The sequence below is a fragment of the Seriola lalandi genome, unplaced genomic scaffold (genome assembly GCF_002814215.2).
Source record: "Seriola lalandi dorsalis isolate HSWRI2012SDOR001 ecotype SW California unplaced genomic scaffold, Sedor1 jcf7180002054544, whole genome shotgun sequence".
Taxonomy (NCBI): Eukaryota; Metazoa; Chordata; class Actinopteri; order Carangiformes; family Carangidae; genus Seriola; species Seriola lalandi.
In genome coordinates this window covers 2,905,038-2,927,904 of record NW_019525097.1, presented here as the reverse complement: position 1 = coordinate 2,927,904, position 22,867 = coordinate 2,905,038, and the positions used below count along the sequence as shown (strand labels likewise).

The 22,867-nt window shown below is 40.6% G+C and overlaps 1 protein-coding gene across 1 annotated transcript; it reads right to left on the bottom strand.

Annotated features, from left to right (window-relative positions):
* Positions 1-6: 6 nt before the first annotated feature.
* scara3 (scavenger receptor class A, member 3) lies at positions 7-20,593 on the bottom strand. Its single transcript, XM_023415097.2, has 12 exons — positions 20,065-20,593; positions 9,243-9,278; positions 8,665-8,709; positions 7,720-7,839; positions 5,221-5,301; positions 4,485-4,603; positions 4,088-4,332; positions 2,775-2,994; positions 2,134-2,222; positions 1,619-1,811; positions 1,170-1,347; positions 7-1,078 (listed from the first exon to the last, which is right to left on the bottom strand). The coding sequence occupies exons 1-12, from the start codon at positions 20,069-20,071 to the stop codon at positions 588-590; spliced, it is 1,824 nt and encodes a 607-aa protein (XP_023270865.1). The 5' UTR covers positions 20,072-20,593; the 3' UTR covers positions 7-587.
* Between the last annotated feature and the right edge of the window lie 2,274 nt (positions 20,594-22,867).

The following is a 22,867-nucleotide window of genomic DNA, read 5'->3' as shown; positions in this document are numbered from 1 at the left end:
CAAATCTGTGGTTAACAACCCCTGTTATACCCCATTAGGTTTTGGTGGCTTGACAACAACCTCAAACACATTCTTTACTTCCAGTACATTCAACTAGGCAAGACTTTAAACTCAATAGTGGATTTGTTTTTATTCCTATTAACCCTAATCATCTAGGGTAAGTTTTTTTTTTCTGGTAAAAACTTATTCTGTACTTGTTATTTGTATATGGACTAACAGAGGGGAAGGTCTGTTGTATTTGGGTCTTATACAAGAAAAGACCTATCAACATTAGTTACAGTATGAGATCCATGTGTTGTATGAAGGCCACAACAATATAATAGTCTGTAATATAGTCTGCGGCATCAGTTCTTGGTTCATTTCTTGTGGCCATGTTATTTCATCAGGGGAATGCCTCCTTTCAAACCCCATCTCCAGTTCAATTTGTAGCATTTCTTCATAAAGTTATCCATTGTCTTAGACAATCCCATACAAATGGATTATTGCGTCTCCAGTCACAATGGATGACATTACATCAGTTCATATCAGATTCTTTAGTGTCTTTGTACTGGACATGTCACCTCTAGTCTTTGTTTCTGTCCATCTCTCTACTGCCTCTTGGACTCAGCAGCAGGCGTCACGGTCTGCTGCTGGGTGTTGAGTCGGTATTGGGGGTACGGCAACCCTGGAGGTCCAGGGGTTCCTGGTGGTCCAGGTGGCCCTGCTGGCCCTGGTTTTCCCCTTGGTCCTGTTGGCCCAATGATGCCCGGTAGCCCTGCCTGACCCATGATCCCTGGAGGCCCTGAAGGTCCTGGGAGTCCATCTTTACCGGAGGGGCCCATGTCACCTTTCTGGCCCCTCTCACCACGTGGCCCTGGTGTGCCGAGAGACCCTTTAGCTCCCTTGATCCCTACTGCCCCTCTATTGCCACTTGGGCCTGGTTCACCCTGTGCTCCTTTGGGCCCAAGAGACCCCTTCTCTCCGGCGGATCCACGGCTTCCTAAGGGGCCCCGGTCACCTTTGCTCCCAGTCAGTCCCATGGGCCCCTTTGGACCGGTTTCACCACGGTTCCCTTTAGGCCCCGGGCGTCCAGGAGCACCTGTTGATAAAAGACAGTGAGATGAAGTTAAGAAGAAGCGTGTGCAGACATGGTGAGCTTTGATCTTTACATGACAGTATAATCACTATACCTTTTAGTATAGTGAAGTTCTTAATGAGCTGAGTATGGTGAACGTCCACCAGCTTCATCTCCTCCATCACCATGGACAGGTTCCTGACATCAACATCCAGTCGCACATTTAACAACATATTCTGCTGCCTCAGCGTGTCGGCTAAGTGGAGGAGCAACAAGACTGTGTTGTTCAGGTTCTGCAGAAAGTATTTGAGGATAAAGAGAAGAAGCAAAAGAATAAAACCAAGAACATAAACACAAAGTACAAGGAGGAAAGAGTAGGAGGATAATGAGGAGATAAAGAAGAGAAGGAGAAGTGAGTAAGCTGAAATAGAGAACATTTTCAGGGGGTGTAAAAAGCTTCTTGGTAAAAACATAAATTCTTCATGTGCAGGACTACAGCTCATTTTGTGCACTCCTTTCTTGATCCATTTATTGAATAATTCTGAGTTGCTGAGTATTTCCAACCTGTAGATCCTCTGTGTGTCTGCCCATGCGGCTCTGGCAGGACGAGCTCTCGATGTTGATGTATTTGTACATGCTCTGGACGTGGCTGACGGTGGCGTTGATGCTGGAGGAGACCGTGTCGATCTCCATCTCGATGGAGTTCAGACGACCATCCAAGGCAGAGAAACGTTCACCTGTGCGGTTCTCGTAGTACCTAAAGAGAACGGTTTAGGATGGATACAATGTGAGTTTTGACATTTCCAGAGTAATATTCTAATAATATTCTTTCTTTCTGTTTCTGTGTGTCCAGTGTGTGTGTGTGTGTGTGTGTGTGCACATTATCTATTCGTCATATTGTGGGGACTTCTGTTCATAGTCTCACATGTGGGGACAAAAATCAGGTCCCCTCATTTCTATTTTTGGTTTTAGGGTAAAGGTTAAGGTAAAGGGATTATGCATGAAGGTTTACAGTAAATCTCCAGGGCAGTGCAATGTTCTTGTAAATATAATAGTATAAATTTGTATAAGTGTGTCACCTGGAATGGTAGTGAAGGTCATGCATGTTCTCCTCGTGTTCATCCATGAAAGACGTCACATTGTCGAGCTGCATCTGCAGGTTCATCACCTGGAGAACACAAAGACACATGTTGTAGCTCTGTGCTTGTGAGGAAACTCATTGAGATAATACATTAATTAGCCCTTTACCCTATGCTAACTACATGGTTAAACCCAACCCTTTCTTCAGCTTTATCCTTTAAATAAAAAAAAAACAAGTACAAGAACAAGAGCACCCCCCTTTCGAGGAGGTGTTCTCAGTCCAACTAGCAGGTGAACTCACGAGTTTGAGCTCAACAGTTCCCGTAACCTTCTTCCTATGTTAACTTTCCTGCTCCAGCCAGACAACCTGACCAATGAGAGGAGTGAACGTTCTCACCTGGTTTTGTAAGATGCATTTTTGGTTCACTTGAATTTTTCTCTGTGTGAAAGCAAAACGAACCAAGGGGAAAATGCTACAAGTTTAAAAACTCATCAACTGAATCGGACCAGAGCAAACAAACTCTAGGTGTGAAAACTCACTCTTTAACGATGCTGATTGATACAAGGTCTCTGTTTCTTATCAGTAGTTTGTTTTGGCAAAGGGTTTTCCCCTTCCCTTTTATAGAACACACACACACACCTGCTGAGTTAGGTCATAGTACACCTCGGTGGACATGGCAATCCTCTGGTGATCTGCTATGATGTTGTTTTGGAGGAGGCGCACAGTTTGGGTTGTGCTGCTTGTGTTGGATTTGATGGCGCTCAGGACCCGGCTGTAGTTCTGCCAGTCGCTGGTCAGCTTCTGGAGGACCAGAGTCTCCTCATCTGCTTTCCTCTGCAGGGCATCTATCCACATCGTACTACAGAGCCGAGGGAAACGCACAGGACATGTGAGATAAAACATTACTCTGTGCTCACATTATGCTGTTCTACACATGCTAGAGACGCGGCTCTGGGGAAGGCAATGTCAGTTTGTTAGTACACCACATTAGTCCACAGTGAAATTACTCAACAACTAGCCATGCAGTTATTGTCCCAAGAGAATGAATCCTGATGACTTTGGTGATCACCCAACCTTTCCTGAAGCGCCACCAGGAGGCTGACAGTTTTGGTTTTGAGTGAAATGTCTCATTTCATCTAGTGCCACCGGGAAGTCAGTTTTTTTTTTGTTCAGTTCTTGACAATGACATTCCCATCAGCGTCACCTGTACGTTGTGCTTTGTGCGAATTGGCAAATGTTAGTATGTTCTAAACTAAGATGTTGAACATTACCTGCTAAACATCAGCATGTTAACAATTGTAATTGTAGCATGCTGACTTTAGCAAACGATCAGGAAGCAGACAAAAAGTGTTTGTTCAAATGGTTTGTGAAAAACCCACTTTAACTATCTCGCTAAATATTTCCCCAAAGTGCCTTTTCTATTGTAAACAGGAAATAATGATGGAAAATTATGTTTATCATGTTCACATTGCAAAAGATATCACCCACTCAAATTTTTGTAAGTTTTTCCAAACAACTAAAAAAAAAAAAAAACACTCTTTCAGTCTCTATTCTAGATTTAAATCAGCATTATGTGTCCCAGCTGTGCCTTTTTCAAACAAGAAATCCCTGTTGTTTTTCTTACTGTACTTTGACTTCATAAATAATGGTTTGCATATGAGGATTGTAAAAGAACTTGCAGCTGTGGCTATGAAACTGGCTTCTTGCCTGCTCTCAGCCATCGATTGAGTTCCCACTCAGCCAGTTCACTAAAAGTTAATGAACACATACGATATAGCTGATGAGAAAAGATAATAATCTGGTTGGTGTGTGAGACTGGATATATGCTGATAAATACATGATTGAAAATGGACTCATGAGCTGAAGACTAACTGTAGCACACAGTCGATATCTATGTTTTACTCCACAGTTTAAGTATAACACTGTATATTATCTGTCCGTCTGTCCCTCACCTGAGAGCCACTGTAGTGTTAACTTGCTGCGCTGTGGCTTTGATGTCGTACTGATCCTCTGTCAGAGTCTTCATCTTCTCCTCAGTTTCCTCGATCACGTCCTTCCAGCCCTCCAACCGATCCATGTATCTTTCCAGGGACTGGTTGAGCAGCTTGATCGACATGAGGTGGTTTTGCATGTCGCGCATCAGCCGGTTGCTGGTGGTCCTTAGAGTGGTCTGGGCCTGGGAGGCCTGGTCCAGGACCTGGAGGGGGGGGGGCAGCGATCAAGAGAGAGTTAGTGATCAGAAGTGAACGGAGTGATGCTGCTGCTTTTCTGTGTTTTATTTTATTATTAACTGAAAATCCTTTTTCTTATTGGTTGGTTGGTTGATGGCACCTTTGTCTCTCGCCATACCTGCTCTTGTCCCAGTATCATTCTCTGGATGTCTTCAAACTCTCTCTTCAGCCTGCTGATCTCTTCACTGTACAGAGTCACATCAAGACAGCCCGAACAGTTAGAGGTGGAGCTCAGATCTGAGAGAAGGAGGAGGGCAGAGGAGAGGGAGGAAACAGACACAGTGAGGCAGTATGGGTAAAAAGTTGTAGATGATGGTGTATGTTACACATCGACGCTTCTGGCAACCATATATGTGTTTAGTAAGTGTTGGACATGGAGGACAAGAAGTCCTTGTGTGTTGAGAAAATTGGAAATTTTTGACCAATGTCTTTTTTTTTTTTTTTAATAATTCTTCATAGTATCAGAAAACAGCTATTTTATGCTCTTTTGATGCTATAAATGTATCTTTTAAGAATGTATAAAAATCATCCAAGTGAGTCGGAAAGTAAATTAAATTTACCATTTTTTGTTACATAAAGACAATTCATTTTTTTTGAGCGTGTAAATGTTTTTCTATTGCTCTTGTCAGTGGTGGAGGAAGATCCTTTACTTTAGTAAATTTACCATTTATAAGCTGTATATACACATGTAATACATGGTTTACAAGAAACTATAGTGAACATATGTATTTATTAATGCATTCTCCTGCTGTGAGAAACAATGACTGGAGGCTGCTGTATAAACAGATAATGAATAACAACAGTTCAAATAATATAAAATATAAACAATTTGCAAGTCAATCCAGCTTCTCTACCGTCTATTCCCTGTTGAACTCTGGTGATCTTCTTGTGGTAGACGGACTCCTCTTCGGACAGGCTGTCAACCTTCCTGAACACTGGACACACAGGGAAGTCGATGAGGTTAAAGGGAAACGTTCAGCAATTTGAATAAACACATAATATTTATCCAGAAATCAGGGTTGAGGACAGGAATAAGAGTAGGTTAGGTTAGCTTGGTTAGCCTTACGCTGATCACAAAAAACTATTTCAATGTCTCAAATGACAAACAACAGTCACAGGAAACTTTAAGAAATTGAGCACCAAACCAACAAGGGTACTTATGGGTAAAAGGTTCTATTTAATATTTGGTTGGTCACAGATTTGATGTGATTGGATGTGACTACACGTTTCCGAGACATGTACGTATATGAAATACCCGCACAGAGACTACTGCATGCTAACGAAACAAGTCCATGGGAAATTAAACCATTAGCTTTAAACAGAAAAACATGGACAAAACACCTTGAAGATGTTCCTGAACGCTGCTGAGTGGATGCAGATATGATTAAAATCAGCAGTACCTTGGTGTTAACAGGAAATATGAAGTATTTAAAGGAATAAAAACAGGAAATTGTAATTTAAGCCCTGATAACAAAACACATTAAGTTTTCATTAGCTAACAAAGACTGATGGATGGTAGTTTGGCCAGCTGGCCATGTCCTGCTGCCCCAACATATTTCCCATGAGAGCAACAGCAATTTAGTGAGTGTGAGTTTCTGTGAGTGCAAGTTTGCATAAAGTGTGTTTGCAGACTCTTTCAGCATCCTAGTCCTTGACTCAGGGGACTAATGTACGTCTGTTCCACAGTGTGTTTGCATATAAAAATACTTCCACATGCTTCCTGCACATACCGCCTGCTCCACTGTATTAGCTGCTGTGACAATGATGCTGAACATGGTATTCAGCATCATTTTATTCAGTATTTCATATAACTTTATATGCATTACCAGCAGTAGTAACAGCATGTTTTTAAATGCTTTGTATCTGATGATATGACAAATGTATTTCACTCCAAAATGCTTTTTTTTTCAAGAGCTATAAAATGTGTTACTTCAGTCCAAACTTGTTACCTCACATATCTTTGTAGAAGAATGTATTTGTTGTAAAACAGATGTCCAGCAGGGAATGGAAAATCAAAGACTAGTGTTTTTCCTTGAGCACATGCACAGTTGGGAGTTACAGCCAAGTGCAATATTTTCTCTGTTGATACTAAGGTTTTCAGTGCTTTGGTGTTGTACAGCTGTGCTGTAATTTGAGAAAAACATAAGCTAAGTGCTGTTTCTGAAGCATTACAAAACAGCGTCAGTGCTATGTGTTTTTTATAAATGCATGTTGGCACACATGATGACGGTTCAAAAATGCTCATCTGTGTTTGGATCGAATCAGCTAACTCTAATCGTGATGCAATGTGTTTATTTACTGTTAAACAAAGCCACCATCTTTTCCTAACCCTTACCAGAGAGCTTTTGTTGCCTGAACCCAACCCTGATTACCTCCTGTGGCTCTGATGCAACTCATAAACGTAGCACTTAATTCACTCAAAATAAAGTTGCCACTGAACATAATCCAGCCAGTGATTACGTTGCCATCACAATGTAATTAAGAAAACAGTTTCCTAACATGAGCTTCATTTGTAGGAAACAGGTTTCATGTGTGAGTTGCCCAGTCCCTGTACAAAGGGCATCACAGTAATTAAGAGTGACAGACATAAGTCACATGTTACAGAATGTTGGATGAGCAGCCCATTAGCCTCAGACAGCCCACGCAGTACTATGGCTAGCTTGGTTAGCATTACGCTGATCACGAAAAACTATTTTAATGTCTCAAATAACAAACAACAGTCACAGGAAACTTTAAGAAATTGAGCACCAAACCAACGAGGGTATTTATGGGTAAAAGGTTCTATTTAATATTTGGTTGGTCACAGATTTGATGTGATTGGATGTGACTACACGTTTCCGAGACATGTACAGTACATATATGAAATACCCGCACAGAGTTCACAGAGGAAAACCAGACCATTACTTTTCTGTACATGTGTACCTGAATACAAGCTTATATGTCTGTGTGTATTGCATCTACCATGCCTCACTCTGTGAGACCTGAGATCCCTGGATGGTAGTAAAAGATGAAGATTGATGGCTTTGAAACCCAATAAAAAAGTCTTGGTAATGTGCAAAGCATCTGTTGGTGCGGAGCAGCTGTCAGGTAAAACATGGCATACAGGAGCCAGGAGAGCATTCATTTGATCTATGGGAGTTAAATGGACCTTGTTATATTGAGACTAACACACATATTCAAAGCAGAGTCTGACCTTTTCCTATTACAAGCCTACTTTTCACTTTTCTCTATGTAACTTCCTGGAAACGTTCTTCAGAATTTCCTCTTTAATCATAATTAGCTGGTCTTTTGCTGTTAATTACTTGGACATTTAAAGCTGCAACGTTAAAATCAAAACATCAAACTGAGCTCACCAAGTGATGCCAGCACTGCCACTGTGATGATGAGGAATACAACGAATCCATAGAGGACTTTGACAGCCAGTTGGAGAGAATGGCTCTGCTGGCACCTCACACAGCCGCCTCTGGTGCGACCTGGACACACAGTGAATGAATGTAAACGAGAATATGTGTCAGTGAGTGGATTACTGATCAAAAACAATGATGCGCAAAAACCATAAAATTCATAAAAGAACTGGACAAATATCCATTCCCCTTCCTTTCATGTAAATTACCTCCATGTAAATATCATTTTTAGCCATTTAGAGTGTGTTACACCTTTAGCCACACCCAGCACTGATGTAACAGAGTACTCAGTACACTTCTACATCAGCACAGTATGAAGTTATACCAATAAAAGTCAAACTAACTGGCTGGTGTTGTTCTTTAAAAGATAGTTTCGGCTTATCATAAGTTGGATCTTATTTTCATAGCTTTGACCATCATCTCCATTATTCTGGGGATTCTGCAACTGCACCTAAAATAAGTCAAGAAACATGAGCTGTCAGGAAGTCATGCAGGTTTTAAACAAACCCTCAAGTTAGTCACACTTATTTGGGGAGGAAAACTGAATGATCTCCGGGGTTAATTTCGACCTACTTGGTGCAGTTATGCATGCACTCACACAGTTTTTGCGTGCACTGTTGGCTGGTGATCATCTGACCACTGACATGCATGTCTTTTGTCCCATAAAACTCGTCTTCCCAAACCTAAGCAATTACCTGCTGCAGAGTTATCATAAGAGATGGAAATAAAATGAAAGTAAGAACCGAGTTGCAAGGAGCTAAAGTCAGATTCAGGCATTCACACACAAGCCATACATGCACACACATGGCCTGTGTGTACATAACATGTCACTGTTGATACAAATGACCTTGTTTGTTGTTGTTAGACTTGTGTGTATGTGTATGTGGCCCTCACCTCTAAATGAAGGCATTTCCTCTTCCTCTCCAGTGAAGTCCTCCTCTGAAAAACAAGACGAGGAAAACATGACAAAATGAAAACATGATGTTTTACTACTGACAGCACAAACTTGACTCCTTGAAGTGTTTTTTTTTCAATTCCTATTTATCAGTTAAATTGTCAGTTCAAATATCCTACAAATGGCATGTAAAACAACTGAACATGGTTGTATGATTGTAGAGTTGGTTTAGAAGGGATAAAGTAATTGTGCCTCGATATTATAGCACTACATCCATCAAATTTAGGTTTATTTACCTTGAATAACATGTTTGTTTAGTGTCAGGCACTTTGGTATAGAGAGTCTCCTATTCATAGTTGCAATTCGGATGTTTCTGTTCATGTTATTTTCAAATCATAAAGTGGTAATTAAGATGGATTAACTCCACTATGTATGTAAGACTCATTTACCTTTCTCTGACACCAGTGAAGCTGTGTGTGCAGAGGCAATTGTCACCCACAGATTCCATAGACAATACCATGATTTTAACAAGAGTGCCGATCATGTGTGATGAACTGGTTGACACCTTGATCATTACCTTTGAAAAGCTGGTTCTCATATCCACCATAGTTATCTGCCAAAAAAAAGAAAGAGAGGCAAAACACAAAACAGACATTTAGAAAAACGGACTGACTGAAACTAATTCTGCTGGAGCCACCAACAAGTTTTATTACTCCTGTCATAAATCATAAAAACCAACTGCCTCACATTCCCCCACCCTCTCCCCCTGAAGTCTCCGTGTTGTGCAGTGTGTTCGCTATGAGGCGGCTATCTTAGAAAAGTACAACAAAAATGCCTGTTTTTGTTCTGCTCAGATGTTTTCTCTGAGCGGTTCCTCGCTCAGGAGAAACAGCCCCATGGTGGTACAAAGTATGAGAACAGTTGTTGGTTTTGTGCGCTGACTCTAGTGGGAGTATTGTGCGTGTTACGTGTGCATGTGTGTCTGAGGAGGTTGTCAACACACACTCGAGGTGAAAAAGGCCAGAGTGAGCATGACAGAATATAACCAGAGGGCTTAATAAACCACACAAATACGGTTAAATTTAAAGTCCCAGAATACATTCAACGTCGTGTTTTTATAACTGTATGTAACAGGAATGGACTCTATACAACACGTCATTAACTGCCCACCGCCCAAACCCCACACCTGAGGGACTGCGGAGCTTGATGTTAGGAAGCGGAAACACTCGGTGGGACTGCAGGGGAGGCGATTTCTGAAGGAAAAGCGCTGGGGAACAGACTCAGTCGCAGGAAAACAGGGGTTTGGCAGGTTGCTGACAAGCCGAAGAGAGACAGTTGGACATGTTCCTGTGTTGATGCAGCCAAATGAGCTGCAGCCTTTAAGCTAACACTGTCAGACTGAGTTGTCAGGCTGCTGTATGATGTAATGTATGTAGACATGTTGAAGACTCACTTTGTCTTTGCACCTGAACATGATTGACTTTGCAGGGATGTTTCTGATTGTGGAAAATGTGGAAAATGTGGAAAATGTGGAAAATGTGGAAAATGTGTTGGCTGACTCCAGACAGATGTGTTATTTAAAGGAGTAGTCCAAGGCAAAGCTATACTGTAAGCTGTGAGTACAAATACTTACCTCCTGTAAACTGTAAGGTACCGCTGAAGTTTTTTTGTTGTAAGCAAACGGGGCATAGCGTTAGCTCGCGTAGAGCTGCTTGGCATCAACTGACTACTAACATCCAATCTGATCTAATCTATAATCTGATCCATCCTTCCAAGAGGACCAACATTAACACTTGTTTCAGCAGGTGCCCGATCACTACATATGATCAGGTGACAAAGCCCTCTAGTAGCTGTATTGATTATTTTCGTGTCCCCTGGAGTCACTTCCTTATCGTTGTGAGTATTTGCAGCGCATGTGTCGTCAAATTAACAAAGACTGAATTTGTTTGTGTTTTGTCTGTTTGCATATATTGCATGTATAAGTTGCAGTGCGTTGAGCTCTCAGGGCCAACGTACTTTTGAGCCCATACTTGATGAGTGTTTTGTGCTCACAAGTTTTAATGGCGTATTCCTTAGTATAAGCAACACATTTTCATTTATAGGTCAAATGTTTAAATGCTGTTTGTATATAAGAAACATTAAGTGTGGATTTACTCGGTTTATAGTTCATTTTGAATTGTAAGAACTTTTTCTTTTTGTTTAATTCCACATCTTTCTGAAACCAAAATGTCTGCTGTGGTTAACCACATCATCAGCTCAACACAAAGGGAAGTCTGGCGTCTGATGGGGAGAGAACCAGAGAAAAATGGCTTGAAAGGTCATGAAGCTGGTGGTAGTTTCCACACAATGTCTGATGAAGGTCTGATCCACGTCTATTAAAAGATACAAGGTTGTTCTCTACCTCTCAGCTACTGCACATGCAGTGTAATTCAATAGTTAACCTCTATTCACCCTCTATGAGAAGAAAATAACAGTGTTCAAGCAGCGTGAAGATATGATGGTGAAACAAACAGGGTCATGTTTAGGTTAGGGTTAGGTTTTAATGTTAGGTTTTGCACAAGTGAACTGATTGTTTATTATTATTTGGCTTAAACCAAATAAAGAAAATATATCCCCAAAAACAATGTTAGTGAAATGCAGTTTAGATAGAACAAAGCACACTTGACATGCTAACATCACTGTGAGGTGAATGTTTATATGAGTCAGTGGTGGAACAGCTGAGGTCAGGTCTGGGTGGACAAGTCACAAAACACGGAGGCTGACATAATGACGGAGGGAGGGGAGCAGGAGAGGGAGAGGTGGTAGCAATCATGTACAAAAAAAAAAACTAAGGCTGCAATGAGGTAAGTACATCAAAAATAGAAAAGTGACAACATTGAAAATGAAAAAAGTCAGTTGATCTCTGAAGTTGACACGGGGAAGACTGACCTGCACAAACTCTGATGTTTGCTCATACATACAAGTATCGGTACCTTCAGCTGAAACCATGCTGATACCAAAAATGACACATAAAAACAACCTGTAGCTGGAGAGCCTGTCAATCTGACCTAACTTATATTTTTATATTGACGGTCGATCAAATGGCTGTGCGTATTGTGAGCCACTCAGTCAGGATTGCCAGTCAATCCCCTCAGCTTTATGGAGCATTTTAGTGTCTTTCACCTCATTGTTTTGGTTTTACAACCCGCAACTTTAACCCAATACCCTTGTTTTAAGCAGCAGCTGGCAGCTGTTTTCAGTGGAGAAGTTCAGAGGAATCCACCGAACACTAACTGTCCGACAACAAACAGCAGATGGATAAAGTTAGCGACTAGTGGTGTCACATTTGGTAGCTAGCCAGAAACATGACTTCTGTTTGCTAACATGTTCATCAACTTTGTAAGGTGAAAATATGTAAAAGTTGGGTTTAGACCTTGTTCTGCTGCCGCCTGGTGGCCAAAAATAAAATTAATTTTCACTGCTTTAAAAGCGGAACACACAAAAATGTTTTTCAAAGAGAAGGAATGACATCTGAAAAAAGATTCAAAATGTAAATGCCCCACTTCAGTATGAGGGCAGTAGTGGCAGTAAGACTAAGAGTGTAGTAGGGGTAGTGGTAACATAACAACACACAATACCCTGCGTTTCAGTGGAGTTTTTCTCAGCTTTCCCGGTCTGATTAAAACACATTTCTGTGGGAAATCTGAATTCTTGTCATTTTTTGGACTTCTGTGGTATGAAAATGGCCAGACACAGATTTTTGAATGTCAGCACATTATTTTCTATTGCAAGCTGGAATTCCAAAATATCACAATCAATAACTAGCCTCAAATATTCATTGGCTCCTTCGTTATATCTCTCCTCCTTCACCTCCCTCCCTCTTTGCTGCTCTTTCCCCTCCTCATGTTTTTCCCGCTCTCTGTGGAAAAAACCCTAATGTCTGTCTCGGTAGTGAGGAAGTCGACCTGTCCAACACACACACACACACACACACACACACACACACACACACACACACACACACACACACACACACACAGCAGAACTGAGCTGATCTGAGAGCAGCACAACACAGCTCTACCAGGTCATACCTATACAGGCAGGTCATGGCAAAACATGGTGGAACTACTAAATATGTATTTGGTTCCGTCTGAATCAGCGTACGAACAATTTGTTTGTCGAAAATACACTTTGGTTTGACTATATTTAGAAGTTTCATGTGAGTTGCTTTTCACCAACAACCAAATCGGTCAATTATTTGCTGCAGCAAAGGATTTTCTCTCAAATTAAATAAACACAGAGCGTCTTTCATGATGTTTTTACCAGATAAAGCCCTTTGCTTTGTAACTGGCTGGGATCAAGTCATTTAAAAACACATTAACACAATGTTTGAAATAACTGGTTGCAAGTTATGACAGATGCTCAAACTTAAACCCAAGCTGCCAGTCTGGATCCCAAAAACAGGATTTAATAGCTGTATGATAAATACCTTATGTTTAAGTTATGGTTAAGGTTAAGCAAACACGTGGTTAAGATTAGTGAAAGCTTGTGGTCACAGTTAATGCAAAAGTGATTAATTAGAGATCTGTGATGGGAAACAAACCTCGATCATGAGCATGAAAGTCAGACCTGCAACATGCCCACCCACCAACCTCACCCCCCTGACCCTAACTTTCCACCTCGCTGCATAAAGGGAACACCACTCCCTATATGGCAGTAAATCTAAACCACTGATCTGGAAAGATGACATGGGTAATGGGATGACTGGGTATCAAAATTATGAGGTAAATGTAATTTGAGTCTGTGGGTAATTTTGGTGTCTGTGATTTTAGCCATGTTCATTACTTAACATAATAGATTTCAATATTATGAATAAATACATGAAGGCCTAGTGTGTCATTAACATGGTTATATTTTATGGTAAAGCCTGTAAACTAAATATAGATTATTAGCAGTTAAGGGTTAAAACCGACCTAACAAGACCAGGTTTTTGGGTTGTTTATCCAGACTGAGAGGGAGACAGAGGATGGAAAAGTTTGGTTGCAGTTTGAATACACACAGAAAGCCCAGCCAGAGTACACTTAGCTGTAAGAAGAAGTAAATATATATACAGCAAGGGTGTGTATTTACAGGAGAGGAGTGAGCTCAATCCAACAAAACTAAACATTTCCAAAGAATTTTCCAATACTGAACAGTCAATAATTCAATAAAAGTACAATAAGGTCGGGGAAATTACCATATCTTCATAATCTGCCAGGAAAACTCTTTTTGACAAACCATATCATACGGCTGTTAAATCCTGTTTTGACAATTTGTCCCTTTGTTTTGTAACTAAGTGGAGAGCAGCTGACCACTCTGCTCCGGTCAAGGTCACTGAACTGAAAATGCACCGCTGCTCTCCACAGAAATACCACATTATGATTAAATGTTGTTTTGCTCATATGTGATTGTTGAGCATCAAGAGCCCCCCACTCTTCTGGGAGGGCTCTCCACACACAAGGTTTTGGTCCCGATCAGCCACAGGAGCATTGGTGGGGTCCAACACCGATGTTGGGTGATAAAGTTCCAGGGCTGAACAAAATCATTTTTGCATTTACTTTTCACTGAAAAAGATCCAAAAATGATGATGATGTGATTTTATTTGGGGCTTGTAACAAACAAGCATGTTTCTTTACATCTGCAGAATATGATTTGCAGGCCGAGGCATAACACCACAATGCTTAATTTATATTATGTTATGACACACTTTTATCAAAAAAAAGAAAACCGCAGCTCCTGCAATTTGGATATTGGCTATATTGCGATTTCAATCATTTTTTCAATTAACTGTTCAGCCCTACTCGCAGTTGGCATTCCAGGTGATGCCAAAGATCAAGTTCTTCCACAAAAAGAAAAGCAGTTCTTTAAAAACCTCATGTCAGGATGAAACAGAAAAAGCTCTTCCCTAAACTGTTGCCACAAAATTGGAGGCGCTATTATCGAAAATACAATTCAGTGCATTGGCAATAAGATTGCCCTCAATTTGGAACAAGATTTGTTGCCCAAATCCTGAAAAACACCCCCAGAACAAAGTACCCCAAGTATTTAGACACAGGATGTCTGCATACTTTTAAACACATAGTAAAACTCTGAATACCAACATTTTCCTGATGTGAACAACTTAGCTAACTGGTATGTCTAGTAAAACCTTTGCGGAGCTCATCAGGTTTGATATAAAAATCTCACAAGTGTAAATTTGTCACAGTTCATTCAGTTTTTTTGCCACATTCACTAACTCACTAACTGTCACTGCAGGTCCTGCCGCTCCCACCTGCCCTGCAGTAACCCCAACCACTCCCACCTTTCCAGTCACCTGATTCCCAATGCCGACTCGCTCACCTGTTCCCAATTCCGTTAGTTTCCTCAGGGTATGTACTGGCCCACTACCACCAACTCTTGCCAGGTTGTCTACTGTGTGCTTGTCTATGAACAGGTGGCACTCATCAGGCTGAAGGTCACAATTTATGAACAGTTAAAGAGAGTCTGGTGAATTGGACTTAGAACCCTCATACAAGAATACAAAAATGTTCTTATACAATAGTTAGTTAATTGATTGATTGGACAAAAGGCATTTTGTGAGTGCTGATATAGAGTATAACAGCACTGGGACTTTTAACTACATGTATGTACTGTATGTATGAATCACAGCCGTGTACAACATCACTCCCTCTCGTGTGATATTGCTTAATCGCATGAGGCCCAACGTCGCTGCAAAACTGAATCAATTCACCACAAAAACATCTCAGAAATTTCTGTCAAGGCAACATTATCTTCTTAACCATTCTGGGAGAAGCTTATTGTGGTTCCAGTGGATGTCAGTGTTTGTGCCCAGTAAGTACACTGTGCTTAGTGTTGCTAGTTCAGATGGCGTACAGTGGCCAGCCACCACACCTATGAAAATATCAATCTAGCAGCAAGTTAAACCAGCGAAAACAGGACATGAGACAGACATGTTCCAGGCTACTTTACAAAGCTTTTCTAACCAGTTCCACAAGGATACATGTACATGCGATAGGTATCAATTACAGAATTAAACACAAGGTTACGGTTAAGTGAATGCAGGGCTTTAAGATAAACTGTATAAAGTAAAAATAAATAAATAAATAAATATCAGGATGTTGCTCTTCAACCACATGGAGTTAATCGGCCCTCCTCCATCCATCCTCTTTCACCATCAGACCTTTGGGGTTTGCGAACACAGCGCCAGGCCTTTGCTTGAGTCAGCTAACCATCAGCGCCACTTTATGTTTGTGGTTCCTCTGTGGTGGTTTCTCTCAGGGGGGCTTTGGACTTTCCAAACCCCTTCCCCACCCTCTCCCTCTCTTCATCCCCCTTCTGGAGATTGTGCAAAGTGTTATCCTTAGTGAGTAACTTGCCCTAAATTTCTTCTAACCTCACCAGGTTACTCAATGATGTGATGTCCTCATAAATATGCATAGATTCAACATGTCATTTAATTTTTACTAAGAAAATCCTCCTTAAATCCCAGCCTTAAATAAAACCAGGAGTCATGGGCCCTGCTCCATATCAGAGTGGAGGTCTTGACCACAACTCAAAAAGCCAAATGAGTCCTTCTCCAAATCTCTGACATCATTCAAGTCATTTAGGTGCCCTCTGACAAGAATGTGTGGTCTCCTCACACAACTATAAACGCCTGGTATGTGTTGCTGCAGATTGCGGAGCTGAAGTTATAGAGGAGCCATTACAAGGGAATGCTCTTTTATTGTGGCTTGGCGGTGAAACAGGAGATTTTCAGAGTCACGATCCCATAAACACATCATGTTTTCTCTGGACTAAACTGCTTTGGACAGCCAGGCTGAGACAAAGAGACAAGTCTGGTTGGGTTTACAGGGCTGTGGGGCCAAAGGGTGTGTACAATATTCTGTAATGCTTTATTTGAAGGCTTTTTGGTATTTTTTTCACTTGCCCTCAAATTTCACAATCATTGTCGAAGACGAACTTTCCACAGAGATGTAGTAAGAAGTAAAGGTAAGAATGAAAAAAAGCTTTCCAAAGGAAGTAAACATATAGGTAAACATATGGTTAATATGTTGATACCTGAGATTCTTCTGCATCAAAACAGGGAAACCATTTCTTCTTCATGGTCCTAGAGTCTGCCTAGTTAAAACAATAGTGTTTACTAAATGGTTATTTGCTGAATTACAATGAGATGCACCACACAAACTAGTTCAGCTGTGTGTCACTCAAAATGTACATCAGTTGCTGTCAGATAACTGTTACATGCTTCTTACATAACAAACTGATAAAAACAACATTAGCTTGCTAACATATTAGCTGTTCAGAGTGAATAGTGAAAAAAGATAATGGGTCCAAAATGCTGTTTATTAACAATGTAAACTGGGAAGATTTTAGTGCAACCAACGTTTCACAATAAACCTCAAATTACAACTTTATGCTTATTGGACAAAATATCCAAATAGCATTAGCTAGGTTAGCACAATATCCCACACAGTTGATATGACATGAATACACCTAACTATGCATATTTTTTTCGTACATCTATAAATAATTTTAGCCCCTTAAACTATCATATTTGGAAGTCATGCCTCTTGTTTACAGTCTTTCCTAGCTGAGACATTTCTAAGGTGAAATGTTGCAACTTGATTGAGTAAAATACTGGTTTTAGAATAGCTAGCACTTACTAGGAACTTAGCACTTAGTACTTGTTTTTGGAATAGCTTGTCCAGCACTATGGGTTTGTGGACAGGGGCGCTGTCATGTTGAAACAGGAATGGGCAAAAAATTGTCTAAAAAAACCCCTTGAATGTTGACCCAAGTCTTTCCATAAGAGTCTAATGTAACTCCATTTATCAGAATAAAAGTTAGATGAACAGTATTGCCAAACATCTACATCAAATGGAAGGAAACCTAATAAAAATATAGAAATACCTCTAACCAGAATAATAATATCTCTACCTTTTTAAACAAGTGTCCAGTTGCTGCACATTCAACATTTTATGTGTATAATGCTGGTGAAACGGGAAAAAGTCCAGCAGAAACATTTAGATAATGAATCCAAGAGAGAAAAAATAAATCAAAAAGTGCATTGTGGATACAGTAAGAACAAGTCAACGTGACATTCAGATAGTCTTGTTGAGGTTTGTTCTCCTTTCAAAATGCTATGCTGTTGCCAAAGCAAAAATGGCAATAAAAACAAGAAAATCTTTCTTTCTTCACTCTCTTTCCTTCACTCACTCTTTCCTTGTCCTTTTCCAGCCATACACCTGTCTCCTATCCTACTCCTTCTCCACTGCCTTCCTCTTCTCTGGTCACCCCCCACCCCTTCCTCCAGCCCTGGTAGGAATGTATGAGGCAGCATGTTTTGTTCTGGTCGGGCTGGGCTGGACTCGTTTTCAGCAAGACTGGAAACCACATTAACAGACCTCCTGCACTGTTTGGCTGAGAAGTGTCCTGTGTATGTTCTTGGAGTTAATTTGCTGGGTCATGTTGTGGTTCATGGCAGCTTCATTCAACAGAAAATGTAAGGAGCCACATAAAAGAAATAAAACAAATACTAAACACTGGTTATTTATGTAATAGCCTACAGCAGAAGTTGTAAAATAAATATGAGCAAAAACAGTCAGTTGGTTTCCAAGAATAAACTCCTGTGGCTCTATGAAGGATTACCTTTTTTATTTTTTAGATTAGCATTTAGCATGATATCATGATATCACTGTTAATGTTGCTTGTCATTCTCACATTGCAAAAAATTTTCTTACAATGTTGGTTTTAGACGGTGTCTAACATTTGATTTCTAGCTTGCAACCATTGATTTTAGCTAGCAGATTTTATTGCTGTAGCTAGATAGCTAAATAAGCAAACGTTAGCTTCAGAAAGTGGTTGAAAATGCTGTCTCCAACTTTGTTTCCTGCTGACTTTGTTTAAAACAAGAGACCTTGTAAAAGGTTAAATATATAGGCCTACTTGATGGCTGCATACATGATCATGCTAAAAGACTGAGGCCAAAGCTAACAGGTCTCTGACAAAAAGTCAGCATCCTCAGCAGCTGATGAAGACGTGTTAGCTAATGCTAAGTAAATGAATAGCATTTTTCTTCTATTGCATCGTAGAACTTATTAGTTGCAGTATAAGAGATTAAATGTGACATCATCACATTTAACATTAGGCTACATAAGAAACAGCTGTTAGGATGATGACCGAAGGATTCATTTGGCAAACATAATGCTATCTTGGGCATTGTTGGCTGAGTTTTCTGGAGTGTAAACTAACCCGACTGTGATTGCAAACAAAGGGGTTTAGCACAGTGGTTCTCAAAGTGGGGTCCAGGGACCCCCCAGGGGTGGTATGAACATCTAGGTCATGGCTTTCTATTACTTTCAGTAATAAAAGATCTACAAGCAAAACCCTTATGAGATGGGAGAGACAAAATTTCATTGAATGGTCCGTGGTCTAATTTGTGTCATTTGGTCAATTAGGCTATAGCACCACCACCGAAACTGAAACAAAATCCAGACAAACAGACATCACATCACTGAACACATTCACAAGACTTGCACGTGATCTATGGGAAGTGGAGCACTGAAATACAACAACAATAACAGCTGAGCAACCCTCTATACGCCTCCAGGTTTAGAAACATTATCAAACATAGGAAATAATACTGTTATATTTCAGTTCTAATAATAATAAATACAGCTCAAAATCCACCATATGCCAATTACTTTAAGTAATATATATGTCAGCATTTCTTAACATCTTTTCAAGCTGTTAATCCACATGTGGGACTTCTCTCTGCTTCATTTCATTCCTCTCTGTTATACTCTCTTACTGTTTCCTCTCATCTCTATCAGCCTTTCACTTCTCTCACTGTACGTCTGGGAAACATGTATGAGCCTCTGCCCTCATCAAAGCCACTGGCAGCTCTCCTTTCATGCCATGTTGTGAAAGCGCTCAAATTCAAATGTTATGTTTTCACTCTCCCTCTTTAAAAAGGGGATATTAAGTCAATCTGTTGCAGGCTGGCAGGTCTAGAGAACATTTTATGTTTTATGAAACAGGGCTGTGGTGTGCACGCACACACATATAGAGACATAAAGCTGACTGATCAAAGTCTCCGTCCAAGAACAACAAGCCGACACTTTCTCAGGATCCAGTCTTCCAAGTTTCAGAGCAGATGAGAAACATATGTGGTCACTGGTGCCCTGTGCAGGTGCCTGCCTGCATGCCACCATGACAGATACTGTTCCTGTCTGCAAGTTAAAGTATTTTTCACACTGGCAAAGGCCCCCAGTTACTTTTTTTTGCATGAAAAGAGAACAGAAGGATGTAGTAGGAGATTTGTAGGTGCTCAGAATTCACTTTTGCAGAAATAACAGAAGAGACCAGAGAAATTGTTTTACCTTTCATGATTCCTGGCTCAAAAATCCTGTATAAAAAAACTTGTCCAATTTGCTGAAGCTCAGCTTGATGATGGGGGTGATGCTGCAGTCTTTTTCCACAAAGCGTGTCCAGGAATAGCAAATGTAGTCAGCAATTTACCTTCGAGGTGTCAGCAAAATCATTCGTGTAACATTTTCCAGTTGTCTCCAAATTTCCCAAGAAAGAAGAAAGTCCCAAAATTGTCTTCCACAGATTTAAAAATGGAGAGGAACACCTCAGGATTCAGCCACGCTGAATGTCAGCCCATTGGGCAAAAGTAAACAGAGGTTATTTCAAGCGTTCCTTTAAGTCTGTAAGTGCTAAATTAAAATGGACAAAGTTCCTCTAAGTTTTGAACATGTGTGTTTGCCTGCAGCTGTCTGGCATCATCCCTCTCCCATCCAGAGCCTGAGAAAACTGGCCCTCCTCAGACAGAAACCATGTGCAACTTCAGAGAAGAAGGGAGGGAGGAAGAGAGGGAGGACGAGTGGTAAGAAAGAAAGAGCAAAGCGGAGTGAGAGAGATGGGAGGGGAACAAAGAAACTGGAAAATGAGGGAGGGACTGGAAAAGGGACGGGATGAAAAAAGACAGAAAAAAGGAGCGAGAGAGAGAGAGGGAGGGAGGGAGGGAGGGTCTCTGTGTTTTGTTGAAAGTTGCTTTTGTGGCTGAGGCTAATTGCTAACAAATGTTTGAACATTGTGGAGTGAGCACCTTGAATATCTGTGGCCTTGGCCTGCGAGACTGGAAAATATGCCCTGTGACCACGCACCTACGCACTCACACAGTAACACACGTGTCAAAGCTTTAATCCCTATCTGGCACCAGTTTGCAGTCTTCTCAGCTTGCTCCCACTAACCCCGACTACCAGCGTGTAAGACTAACAGCAGGTGTAATTCTCTCACCAACACACACACATCCAGCTGACGAGGCAGCTCCAGTGGCTGTCTGGCATCCCATTTTTCAGCTCCTTTATTTCCTCTCCTGCACTCACTGTGATGTTTTAATATGGTTAGATACCGCAACACAAGACAATGGGTCTATATTATGGTTTCCAATGGGTTATATTTATGTTTTTCCACAAAATGTGAAGACAACTCAGCTGCTGAGATAACAATAACATTCACAAATACATATTTGGTGGATTATCAGAGTGAGAAAACTCTCTAATTAATGACTACCTAGTTGTGAGCAAAGATTTGATGTCTTATTAGACAATAAATATATCATCAATAAAGAGCCATGACTTTTTTCACAACTTGGCCACACAAAAGTTATTATGTGGTAGAGTAGCAATGTGCACATCCACAAAACCTCAGTTGGATAGGTGATTGATACAAAAAAATTAATAAAACTGCAATCCAAGGAGTAACTTCACACTAGAATCACAGCTCCCTTTGATTTTATTAGCTACATTTGAACCAACCACAGATTTTTCTAATGCAACTACCCATGGGAAGGAAATTAGGGATATATACATGCCAAAAATGACCGGTGACATCATAATCATCTAATCACATTCATACATGTCAATATAACACAAAAGTTATTTTCACAAATAGCCATGGTATCCCCCAAATGGCTAAAATGACAAAGGGAAAGGTGTTCACAGTATCAAGGCACAAAATCAAGCTGACGTAATGGTGGACCAATTAGGAAACTCTGTTTAGACAAACACTTTCCAGAACCAAAACTCCTAATACCCCGAAGGGCATTCCTTACTGTGATTACTACTTTACTGTTACCAGGACATTTCAGTGCTGCCAGATTGTTTTGTGATTGCATTGCATCACCATCGTAACCATAATCAGAGCAAAACTAAATGCCCTTTTGAGCTTTACTTCTACATCCCTGAATGGTTTTTTAAGCCACGTTCTTCTGGCTTCTCTTTTTCGTCACTCGGAAAAGTAAAGGAAAGTGATTACAGCGCTGACCCTGACGCTCCAAAATTATGATTCCATGAAGTAATTTAATTACCAATATCGCTTGGCTGGTCCTTGATCACGAAGCCACCAGAATGTGAAAGTTCCTTAATCAGCTGGGTTCATGCACATTCCAACACACTCACACAGAAACACAATTTCCTCTAAATTGATACCAGAATCATCCGAATGTTTGAAGTTCATCTGTGGCCTGTCAGCCCTGGGTCGTTCAGTGCCACCAATGGGACCAATTAAGCCTGGTGATAATTATGTTTTGTATTAGAGGCCAGCAGAGCATCTCATTCAGAGCTCTCCATGTGTTTCCATGTGTGTGCTGTAATGTGGAAATTAATGCCACTGTTTGAAGATTGGCTGCAGAGATACATACATGGTTTCAGTTGTGAAGTTGGCCAACTATACGCTACAGCAGCTTGGCACAGGATGCATTCACACTCACCCACCCACACACACACACACACACACACACACGCACACACACACACACACACACACACACACACACACACACACACACACATTCCTACCTCACCAACAGTGGACTGTTAGGCCACACAGACAAAGTGGGGACTGCCATTTCTTGTCATTTTGAAAAAAACAAAAAAGAAATGACTGCTATGCACATACTGCAACCACATAATTATTTATTTATTATCTTATTTATATATTGTATATAGTACCTATTTTTTTAACTTATTTACTTTAGATTGTGTTTTCTATTCTTATTTTATTTCTTATTACATTTTCCCCTTGTTCTGCTACTCTAATGTACTGCTGTGTCAAACTTGAATTTCCTCTACAGGGGATCAATTAAGGTACATCTTATCTGACTGTTTTTTTTATTAT